The 12,179-nt window shown below is 42.4% G+C and overlaps 1 protein-coding gene across 1 annotated transcript; it reads right to left on the bottom strand.

The window, feature by feature from the left end:
* Positions 1-2,390: 2,390 nt before the first annotated feature.
* On the bottom strand, positions 2,391-8,146 carry lgi1a (leucine-rich, glioma inactivated 1a). Its single transcript, XM_079439379.1, has 8 exons — positions 7,607-8,146; positions 7,441-7,512; positions 5,471-5,542; positions 5,250-5,321; positions 4,923-4,994; positions 4,642-4,811; positions 4,397-4,561; positions 2,391-3,314 (listed from the first exon to the last, which is right to left on the bottom strand). Exons 1-8 carry the CDS (start codon positions 7,780-7,782, stop codon positions 2,497-2,499), a joined length of 1,617 nt encoding a protein of 538 aa, XP_079295505.1. The 5' UTR covers positions 7,783-8,146; the 3' UTR covers positions 2,391-2,496.
* Positions 8,147-12,179: the final 4,033 nt, after the last annotated feature.

The raw sequence follows: 12,179 nt of genomic DNA on the forward strand, positions 1-12,179 counted from the left end.
AGAAGAGGCGAAACGAAAACTTCCTAGTCATATTTCACTCCAAAATCAAAAGGAGAAAAAACAAAAAAATGGTGTTTTGCATAAAGAAAATGAAGCCTATTTAGGATTGTTACGAGTTTTAGGCATGGTGACAATATTTCACCTTAACACTAAGCAATTATTACTGTTTTACAGTATATATATATATATATATATTGTGGTGGGAGGAGCAAACGACAGACACAGTGGGTGTGGCGTCAGGCCTCTGAGAGGTTTTTATTAAACAATAATCAAAATAAAGTGTCCAAAGGGGGTAAAAAGTGTCCAAAATAAAACAGTGAATCGTGTCCTCGTCATGCTACGGGCTTGTGAAGGAGGGCAGTGTTCGGGAAGGAAGGGTCCAGGTAAGGGGCGGAGTCTGGTGACCGCACGCGCTCCCCTCTCGGGACCGGGGCGCGTGGGTCGGCGGCATCATCCATCCTTCGCCCGCGGTGCTTCCAGGGGATAGAACGGCCCGGCATCCTAGCCCGTCAGCCGACAAACGGGTGTGGAAATCCATCCAAACTCTACGGGTCCAGCAGCTCACGTCTCCGGTGGTGCGGGAATCCCTCAACGCTCCCTTCCTGGACCCATGAGGACACCAGCGTGCATGCACGGGGAAGAGACCGGTCTCCTGAGGAGAGGCGCGCTCGGCATTTAAACAGCGGCGGTGATGAGGCTCTATTCTGATCAGGTGCGCCTCATCACACGCCACCAGCACTGGCTGTTTTTTTCCTCATTAATGTACACACAGCACCCCATATTGACAGAAAAACACAGAATTGTTGACATTTTTGCAGATTTATTAAAAAAGAAAAACTGAAATATCACATGGTCCTAATTATTCAGACCCTTTGCTGTGACACTCATATATTTAACTCAGGTGCTGTCCATTTCTTCTGATCATCCTTGAGATGGTTCTACACCTTCATTTGAGTCCAGTTGTGTTTGATTATACTGACTGGACTTGATTAGGAAAGCCACACACCTGTCTATATAAGACCTTACAGCTCACAGTGCATGTCAGAGCAAATGAGAATCATGAGGTCAAAGGAACTGCCTGAAGAGCTCAGAGACAGAATTGTGGCAAGGCACAGATCTGGCCAAGGTTACAAAAAAAAATTCTGCTGCACTTAAGGTTCCTAAGAGCACAGTGGCCTCCAGAATCCTTAAATGGATGACGTTTGGGACGACCAGAACCCTTCTTAGAGCTGGCCGTCCTGCCAAACTGAGCTATCGGGGGAGAAGAGCCTTGGTGAGCCATCACTGTGGCTGACCTCCAGAGATGCAGTCGGGAGATGGGAGAAAGTTGTAGAAAGTCAACCATCACTGCAGCCCTCCACCAGTCGGGGCTTTATGGCAGAGTGGCCCGACGGAAGCCTCTCCTCAGTGCAAGACACAAAAAAACACCTGAAGGACCACAAGATGGTGAGAAATAAGATTCTCTGGTCTGATGAGACCAAGATAGAACTTTTTGGCCTTAATTCTAATTCTTAATTCTAAGCGGTATGTGTGGAGAAAACCAGGCACTGCTCATCACCTGTCCAATACAGTCCCAACAGTGAAGCATGGTGGTGGCAGCATCATGCTGTGGGGGTGTTTTTCAGCTGCAGGGACAGGACGACTGGTTGCAATCGAGGGAAAGATGAATGCAGCCAAGTACAGGGATATCCTGGACGAAAACCTTCTCCAGAGTGCTCAGGACCTCAGACTGGGCCGAAGGTTTACCTTCTAACAAGACAATGACCCTAAGCACACAGCTAAAATAACGAAGGAGTGGCTTCACAACAACTCCGTGACTGTTCTTGAATGGCCCAGCCAGAGCCCTGACTTAAACCCAATTGAGCATCTCTGGAGAGACCTAAAAATGGCTGTCCACCAACGTTTACCATCCAACATGACAGAACTGGAGAGGATCTACAAGGAGGAATGGCAGAGGATCCCCAAATCCAGGTGTGAAAAACTTGTTGCATCTTTCCCAAAAAGACTCATGGCTGTATTAGATCAAAAGTCTGCTTCTACTAAATACTGAGCAAAGGGTCTGAATACTTAGGACCATGTGATATTTCAGTTTTTCTTTTTTAATAAATCTGTAAAAATGTCAACAATTCTGTGTTTTTCTGTCAATATGGGGTGCTGTGTGTACATTAATGAGGAAAAAAAACTTGCAAATGGCTGCAATATAAAAAAAGAGTGAAAAATTTAAGGGGGTCTGAATAGTTTCCGTACCCACTGTATATATATATATGTATGTATGTATGTATGTATGTATGTATGTATGTATATATATATATATATATAAACACTATAGAGAACTGAGTCCTAAAACAGGCTTCATTTAGTTTAAACAAAAATTTTTTTTTTCTTTCTTTGGATTTTAGAATTAAACCATGACCTGGACTTGTTTTGGACAGGTTCTTCGCGAGATACATGGAGACACGCATTTATCAGTATCCTCAACTGTCCCAGTGAAGTGAATCAGCTACTCAAGTCAAGGACCAGGTGTTCATATATACGTGTTTGCCCCTTAAAACTAGAGCCAAGAAGGAACTCCCTGTTGTCAATAAACACCAGAGAAAAAGCCCTGGGTGCTTGAATGTTCAGTTCCTGGAAGTGAATGAACTGTCTTTTCTTTGCATCCCAGCGATAGACCCGAGTAAAGGCATAGTCACTGCCCAGGATAGCATACTGCCAGTTGGCTATCGAGAACGGCTGGAAGACCATGGAGCCACGAGAGGCCATGGTCTGGATCTCAGTGAACATGCTACCGTCCCATTTCATCACCTTGGAGTCACCGATGAAGCGGGTCAGACATATGTAGAGCTCGCTCTTCACGGTGAAGTGTTTGACAGAGTACACGTCCTCCATCTCTGGGATATCCGTACGCCGTTCGAACTGCTTGGTGCTCTTGCTCCACTGGTAAATAACCGGCCTCTGAGAGCTGCTGGACAAGATCAGATGAGGCTTCCCAGAAATCTCTAGATACTCCACATCTGTGTCACGGTGCCAGGAGTGCAAAGACTGATGGGAGTAGAAGCCGTTGCCGTTCCATTTATAAATAGTTGTCGAGCCGGCTTTGGAGCTGTCGGCTATGATGAAGAAAGACTCTTCATCGACGTGGAAGATTTCCACATCATTTGGCTTTCGGACTTTCAGAATATCGATGTCTTGGATTTTGATAAATTTGTTTGCAGAGACATCCCGCTTGAAGATGTGCGAGCCGCCGAACAGTTGGGCTACTATAATGAAGAGTTGACTATCAATGACTAGAGGTTTGCAGATGACAGTGGAAGTGCCTACGGAGGAAAGATTTGAGGAAAGTTGTATGAAACAAAGACTTGAAAACCACAAAAACTATGGAGTACCATTTTATTATGCCATGCATTTTTATTATGCCTTAAAAAAATTAGGGCTGCCCCCTAATAGTCAACTAACCATTGGTTGACGAGAAGAGGCTTAGTTGATCAAATTTTATTAGTCACTTTGTTGAAGAAAAAAAAAATCCACAGGAAGTGGAAAAGTCACGCAGTCCGTGACGGACAGATTATTAAAAGCTGGTCTATGTGTTAATTACAGTACATCAGTCAGGACATGCAAATGTTCATTTTGATCATCGATCTCAAATGTGGCTTATCATCTGAAACATGTAAGTTGCATCATCATTGCTCGCTCTAACATTAACCTAGAAAAATGTGCGCTACTGAAGTGTTTGTGTGAAATCTAAACAGTAGCGCGGTGCGATCATATGCATTTAACTTAAAACATTTTTTTTGTCATTTTTGGCTCATACAGATCAAATACGTGCCAAATACGCTCATACGCATCAACAAAAAAAGAACCGAAACTCTATATGAAAGATATGCCTATAGAAAGTGCAATGTCTACATTTAAATTAAAATGGAAAAAAAATATTTTCAGATTATGTAATCTGTATGATACATGCACGTCAACTGTGGAGATGTCGACATCATCACTGCAGCCGAAAATACAAAAAACATCAATCAATGAATTATTATAATGTTAAGGCAGTCTTCTTGCTGTTTTTCCCTGATGTATTCATAATCATTACTTCTGCCGGTGCGCTGTGGCAAGCTTTATGTGTGCGCTTGAGCGCTGATAGGCTATAGGCAATTAAAGGCTCATTATTATGAACTATATGGTTTATTAATATAAATGTGCAATTAGTCGACTAATTATTAGTCGATCAGAAAAATCTTTATTCGAGGGCAGCCCTAAAAAAATATTTTGCTGAACAACAGTTTGAGTTATAAATGAAAGCGAAACAACTATAAGAGCTGAAACTGTCCGGAAACAGTATTGTGTGTATTGTTATACGATTTAGATTTAGACGTACACATTTCCACTGCTGTTTGCTTACTTGTGATATTATCAAAGTTCCTGAACTCCATTTGCACATGATCCCATTCCATGAAACTACACCTGCCAATGAAAGGCTGGCCGAATACAACAAACTGGTCACCACCAAACCCAAAAGCCTCGACTGAAATGGACTGAAAGTCAAGAGACTTCAACAAAGAAAAATCTGTAGAACAAAAACAAATGTTAAGCCTTTTTTTCCATTTAAAGTCAAGAAAACACAAAGCGGTCTGTAATATTACCAACCTGTTGTTATGCAATCAAATGACTGTGCCACAAGATCGTTGATCTTCTTGCCCTGGTAAGCTTCAGGGCCACTGCAGTAGATCTGATCCACAGTTGCATTTGTGTGAAACATCCAGTCCACTAACCACTTTAACTTACAGTCACAGTTGAAAAGATTTCCTCTCAGATCCCTGGACAAACGCAAAGAGTTTCCGTCTAGACAATGCCATCATGATCTTATATCACTGACAATTATTTAAATTATGTCGTACTGCTAAAACATCATACACTTGCATACATACACTTTAGTCAAAGCTTCCATCCCTTTGAAAAGATCTTTCGGTAGTGTCTCCAAATTATTGTACGCCAAACTTCTGCAATAACATTCGTAAAGAACCAAATGCTTTCATCAGTAAAGAGAAATGACCAATTTTTATGTTGTGCAAAGGTCTTATGAAGAATGCAACCTGGATTGCTGACTACTTCTATTATTAGTGAAACAACATGAATAATCCACTAAGAAAATGTTCCTATTATGACTGCAATGTTTCACTTGCAAACAACAGATAACGTGGCTGAACAGAGAACTGATCAACAACATGCCAACGGTATTATGCAGAAATACTCACAAATGTATTAAGGACTTGAGTCCTCTGAAGACAAACGGCGATATGGACTTGATTTGGTTATTTTCAATGAAACTGGAAGAAAGACAAACAGCAAAGTCAACTTGATGCACAATGCAAACAATTCCAGTCGTTATACATGAGAAAATATGGAATCATCAGATCAACTGTTTCCTCGTGCAGTGTTGATTACTCATAAAAATCACATTCCGTGAGGCACTTACAGATACTCCAGATGAGGAAGACCAAGAAACGCATCTTCATTTATAGAATCAAAGTTGTTTGCTGTGAAAAGTCTAGGAGATATAATATAGGGTTAATACAGGTAAGTGGGAGAACTCATACAGTGGCACATTGAGGGGTATTTGTCTTTATATATTTCTGATTGCAGTACTAAAAATCAGCATTACATTCTGTGTGCATTACACACACACAGAAGGTTTCTACAGTTCTGACATAATTTCAGGAGGTGTCACACCACATTTGGACAGCTGTGGTTTCAAACATGTAGGATGACAAAGGTAAAGAGTCAAATAATACGATTTTAATGATTTTGAGTAGATTATTGTGAAATCCTTTGATACAGCATATAACAGTGAATCAGATTTTTTGAAAATCACTCATTTAAAACTTTTGCAGCAGTGTTTATTGGCAAACTTGAGATAATGTACAGCATTCTTGGCAAACTGGGACAGCAATGCCATTTTAATGGAGGGGTATAAATTCTCAAGTAGTGAAGATATATAATATAACATTTATCCCATTATATACTTTACAGATTATATTTTCAATTATATTTTCCAAGAACTAGCTGTTCTATTTGATCAATAAAGGTGTCCCAGTGAAAGTTTCCCAGTAACATTTCATGTGCTTGAGTAAGATTTTTTCCCCCCTAGTTTTTTTTATAGCTGTTTAGCTTAGCGAAGGTCTTTCTTTGTTTTTAAATAACATTGTGTGAGGAATATATGCTAATTATTAAAATTGCCCCACTTTCCTTGTATTCCCTATGAAGTGACTGCTCCATGAAGAGATGCAGCTCTATATCAGTGAGGACACTCACTGACTGCATTGAAGTAATTACCCTTACAAAATGTACCATGGTAACCACAGCCTCTGACAAAATACCATAGTATGTAGCTAATATCATAGTATGCAGTAAAACTGTTTAAATTTGTGGTAACACTTTATTTTAAGGTGTCCTTGTTAAAAGTTGCATGTACTTACTATTATAATAACACTTAATTATGAATAATTACATGCAAGTAAACCTAAACCAAACCCTAACCATATAGTTAGTACATGTAGTAATTAATATTACTCAGTACTTAAATGTATAATTACACTGTAACAAGGACACCTTAAAATAAAGTGTAACCAAATTTGGTTATAAACTGAAAAGAGATTTCATATTTATTTTGATTTAAGAATGATTTAAAAATATATATTGTTTGTCTTGTCATATTTTATGTATTTTGATTTCTTTTAAGTGATACTGTTCAGCACAATGGTCAACCATTGTTGTTTTATGTGCTTTATAAATAAAATGAACTGAACTTTATAGACTACAATAATAGTAGAATGGTGGAAAATGCTTGAATGTGACAAAAATGTGTATGAATATTTAATTGGAATTTAAAAAAAATGATCTGAATCGATCTGACTACACAGTAAAAAAATCAGTTTGAAAGTTTTTAAGGTAACAACTGCACTCACTTTTTACAGTATAGGGAATACATTTCACAATGAAATGTAAGTGTTAACTGGGTTTTGCTTTACAAATATATTTATATGTAATGCACACTTCACTGCATTTTAATAAATTATTTTAACCATGCACAGTTATAAGCTTACCTATTGTTTGGTGATTAGGTATAACGCATATAATACTGTTATAACCGATATTGATTATTTTTATAATGCATTTTACTCATGAAAGGTGTAAGCAAGTCTGACTACATTTATGATAAGCTGTAATGTGTATCATGAGGTATTTTGAACACCATTATAATGCATTATACATGCATGCAAACTGTATTGATTAGACAATGGGTTGATATCTATAAAAACATGCTCTCCTTCTCTCTCTTTGTGTGTGTGTGTGTGTGAGAGTGTGTGTGAGTGTGTGTGTGTGTGTGTGTGAGTGTGTATGTGTGTGTGTGTGTGAGTCATGTAGATGTGTTGTGATGAGTCTTACAGAAGATGGAGGGCTGGCGTGTGAATGAAACTCTCTTTAGGGATTTCATTAAAGCCGGACTTGACGAATGATCTGTAAAAAAATAAAAAGATAAATAAACCAGCCAACCTCTGAACACAAACTGAAGCCGGACGATACTATTGCTCGTGATTACTGCTGCGCTTACAGTGAGATGACATCAGGTGGGAAGCTCCTCGGTATTGATCCGGAATTGGCACACAAGGCGTTATCTTTGCTGCAGGTGCATGAAGCGGGGCAGCGCGCGTGTCTCCTGCGGCTGCCGTGAAGAACCAGCATCAGCGAGCACAAGAGACAGAAGAGCACGCTCCTTCTGAGACCCATCTTCACCGATACAGTCCTGCTGCGAGCCGCGAGCTCATCACGGAAACAAATCAACCAAATAATAATGTATTGTTATTGTTGCCTTTGTCCAGATTTATGTTAACTGCACAAGCGGGTAGAATCTATAGAAATACAATCAGCGCAGAGAAAGACGGTCAGCATCACAGTCGGAGAATGGGCGGGGCTTAGCCGATCCACTCTGGTCAGATACGACGGATTTACACAATTTTTCTATTTTTATTTCTTCACTGTGTACCTTAAATTATATTGCCTATTAAAATTAACTAGTGACATCAAATGATTTTTCATGGCTACTGCTGAAACAGCACGCGTCCAGAGTCACGTGGTTCCTGTGACTTTCCTCAGAGCTGGTCAGAATGAACCAATAACAGTCACTTGATTACTGGCGACAGTATGAAGGTAAATTGATGTAAAAAAGATTTGCATGTGCAGGGTAAGATTTGTGAAAGTGTACATAAGATAGCAAGCGTAAATTAATTTTGCAGGCGCAAGAAAAGATTTGTGAAAGTGTAAATCACATTTCAAGTGTAAGAAAAAAAAAAAGATCTGCAGCCTTTTATTGATTTGTGTAAGTGTAATTCATGTATTGTGAAACTGCAACTTAAATATGATCTGTGTTCTTCTGAATTCCATTTTTCCGCGCTTACACTTTTTGCACTGTTGTTTTGCCCAAATACAGCCAAAAGTATTGCAAGCCTGTGCACAGCATTTTACAAGCGAAAACAGCCGTATCAAGAGCTGCAATACGGATTACGCATTTATAGTTTCAGAGCTCAAGACAGACAGTTCCGGGTTAGATTCCTTGACAGAGACAGGCAAGACAGACAGTTCGAAATCAGACATATTAGTTGAGATGAGACGGACAGACAGTTCACAATCAGCCACTATGGAGTCAGAGTTCAGAGATAGCCTCCTCGGCCGGTTCAGAGCAGGACAAATGTTCAAAAGCGGCTTCCATGACCGTGACAGAACAGGATGAGGATTCACAGACGGCCTCCATAGCAGTGACAGGGCAAGACGAGAGTTTGTATGTGAGTACCACTGACACCTCTAGAGGGTCTGCAGCGGATGCCGCCACCTCTGGAGGTTCTACAGTAGTACCATCAGGATACAGGGAGAGTTCAGCAACGGTTTCTTCGACCATGACATGACAGGCTGAAAGTGCGTTGCTGGGCGCCACCACCACGCAAGGAGCTGAAGCGAGCACCGCCGCTTCGGGAGGTTCTGCAGCATGCGCCGCCACATCTGGAGAAACTGCAGTGGGCACCATTGTTTCGGGGAACACAGCAGTGAGCGACACTACTACAGGAGGTTCTGCAGCATCAGCCGCCACCTCTGGATATATCACAGTGGATGCTGCCGCTTCTGGGAGTTCTGTGGTGGTGTACGCAGCCCAAACAAACCAAAATGCGATCCCTACCCTGCATCCTTCACACTGGATACAGACTAGGATTTCGAAGGACTGACCTTGAATATCCAGGTGTAAAAGACAGGGACTGACAGGACTCTGGATGAACAGACGAGACGTGATGAGACTCTGGATGATGAGCTGTGATGTAACTGGACTCATGACGATCGACTGTGGTTGGACTTTATTCATGACGATCGACTGTGACTTGACTTGGCTCACGAAGATCAGGTGTGACTTGACTTGGCCGCCATTTTATGAGTGCGCTCTGGTACAGCCACCATCTCAGTCATAGATGTGGTGTCGCGATCCTCATCCACGACACCCACAGTGAACAAAGTGCCAGCACACAGCAAAGCATAGTCCATAAAATCCTTTAAACTACACTTAAACTTCCCCTCAGTTAACCATGACTTTATGGGCTCACTTAGTCCAAAACGGAAAATGTCCTTTAATACAACCTCATCAAAAGGTACCCAATGAGATAACTCACAGAATTGAGTGACGTACTCCTCAATTGATAAACTTCTTTGTCGCAGGTCGAACAGCTGGTCGAATGGGTCCATACCTGGCCAGGGTTCTTTAGAAAAGCCGCTGGATCCTCATGTGGCCGAGTATTCTGTTACGGAGCCGACGAGATGTGAGACGTACGGATCCATGTGCAAAGCTTTATTAAGAGACGTGATCATGAAACAGGCATGGATTCAATAATGGCAAACAGGTACAACACAGGCAAGACAAAGAGTAATCCTAGGACAATAGTGGGTCGTCGACCAGCGAACAATATCCAACAGGGCAAGGCAATGAGATAATCCAGGTACACGAGCAACAGTCCAAGCGAGGTGCAGAGTCCGAAACAGCAGGCAAAGGGTTAATCCAAGATACACAGGCAGGAGATCAACAAACAACAAGGCAACACGAAATGACTAGACTTAGACTAGAACTAGAATCTAGGACTGGAAACATGAAATGACTCCGTAGTGTAGCTATCGTTAGAAGAATGATATACGCTAGACAATACTCGGCAACTAGATCAGGATCTAAGTGTGCTTTATGTAGTGTGTGTAATATCTCTTAGGTGAGCGTGTGATTGGTGACAGCTGTGCAATCAGTGCAATCAGCTGTGTGTGTGTGATCAGTGCAATGAATGATGGGAAATGCAGTCCAGTGTGATGTGTGAGTCAATATGATGGAGAGGCGACCTCTTGTGGCAGACCACGAACCAGATTTGTGACACCGCCTTCCACTTTCGCTTGCAAACCTGAAATCAGTGAGAGAATCGTGCCAAAACTGCAAGCGCAAAGACGCAGATGTAAATAGCGGATTATTTGGGGAACATTGTGCCCTACACACACAAGAAGTCATTTAGAAAGTTGCAACGATTTTTTTTCTCCACACACATATTGGCTTTACGCGGTCAATACGTATTGCAGCTCTTGATACGGTTGTTTTCACTTGAAAAGCTCTTTTCCAAAATGCGATAAACGCCAAATAAAAAAAAAATTTGTTTGTCATGCCATTTTGCTGTGTACTGAACCTATTCACTGCTCCATCAATGTTTCACGCCAAATCGCTATATTTTCTTGTTTAAAAATGTATTGCAAGATGCCGTTCCTTTCCGAACCTGTTTTTATCCTAAATGCGATATGACCAATCAGAATTCGTTCGATGCAATCCAACATGGCGACGCTTTGAAGCGTTTGTTTGCGCTCAGTCTTCAGAATGAGTGCTCTAATAACACTTTTGATGGCCTGGATGAGCCAGTGAGACCTACACCTGGAGGTAGAAAACGCTGACTGGACAAAGAAAACACACAAAAAAAAAAAAATCACGAAAAAAAAGAAAAAAAAAGAAGGTTCGTCACTCAGGTGGCGCGTTAATACCCACTGTTGGTGTTACGGGGCTGATGAGACGTGAGACGTGCGGATCCATTTGCAAAGCTTTATTGTGAAACATGGTCAGAAAACAGGCAGGGTCAGAGATCGGCAAACAGGTATGGCAAGGACAAGACAGAGCAATCCGTGGAGCAAGCGTGGGTCAACGATCAGCATCCAAAGGGGCAAGGCAGAGAGATAATCCAGAGTCGAGAGCAATAATCCAAACGGGGAGCGAACACAGTCCAAACGGCAAGGCAAAGGGGTAAATCCAGGAAACACGGGCAGGGTCAGACACGGCAAGATAAACAAGGCAAGACAAGACTATAAGAATGGCTCTGTAAAGTTGCTATCGCTGAATGAGTGATAAACGCTAACAATTACAGAAACTGAACAGAAACACGGAAGGCACGGTAAAGCAGCTAGCGCTAGGAGAGCACTAAATGCAGACAATACTCGGCCCAGAGCAAGAGGAAGTCCCAGGTTAAATAGTGAGTGCGTGATTGTGAAATGAGCATCAGGTGTGTGTGATGAGTGAATGGTGACCCCTGTGATCTGTGCAATGCATTGTGGGAACTGTAGTCCAGTGTGCTGTGTAGTGTGAGAGTCAATGTGGTGAACGGGTGACCTCTGGTGGTGGTAAACCAGGAGAGCATGGACCAGATTCGTGACATAGCCCCCCCCCAAGGAGCGGCTTCCAGACGCTCCTAAATAATCCAGGAGGGCGGTGGAGCGGAGGCGGAACAGGGGGAGGGACGGAGGGCCAGGTCCTTGAGGAAGTGGGAAGACCGGGGATCGGGGCAGAGCAGGACATCCAGCCGGAACCGGAGACCAGGACAGAGCAAGAGCCCACCAGGGCGGAGCAGACGGAGCAGGAACCCACCAGGGCGGAGCAGATGACCACCAGACCCGAGCAGAAGACCACCACGGAGGAGCAGACAACCACCAGACCCGAGCAGAAGACCACCACGGCGGAGCAGAAGACCACCACGGCGGGGCAGACGACCAACAGACCCGGGCAGAAGACCACCACGGCGGGGCAGAGGACCACCAGACCTGAGCAGAAAACCCTAGCCAGGAAGCAGACTGGGCAG

Source organism: Barbus barbus, assembly GCF_936440315.1.
Source record: "Barbus barbus genome assembly, chromosome: 18".
Taxonomy (NCBI): domain Eukaryota; kingdom Metazoa; phylum Chordata; class Actinopteri; order Cypriniformes; family Cyprinidae; genus Barbus; species Barbus barbus.

Excerpts from the sequence above, each read along its gene's own strand:
- lgi1a (XM_079439379.1), bottom strand. The coding sequence starts at position 7,782 with ATGGGTCTCAGAAGGAGCGTGCTCTTCTGTCTCTTGTGCTCGCTGATG. Across the intron at positions 7,513-7,606 it reads CCACCTGATGTCATCTCACT|ATCATTCGTCAAGTCCGGCT; the intron begins GTAAGCGCAGCA and ends ATTTTTTTACAG. Across the intron at positions 3,315-4,396 it reads GAACTTTGATAATATCACAA|GCACTTCCACTGTCATCTGC; the intron begins GTAAGCAAACAG and ends TTTCCTCCGTAG.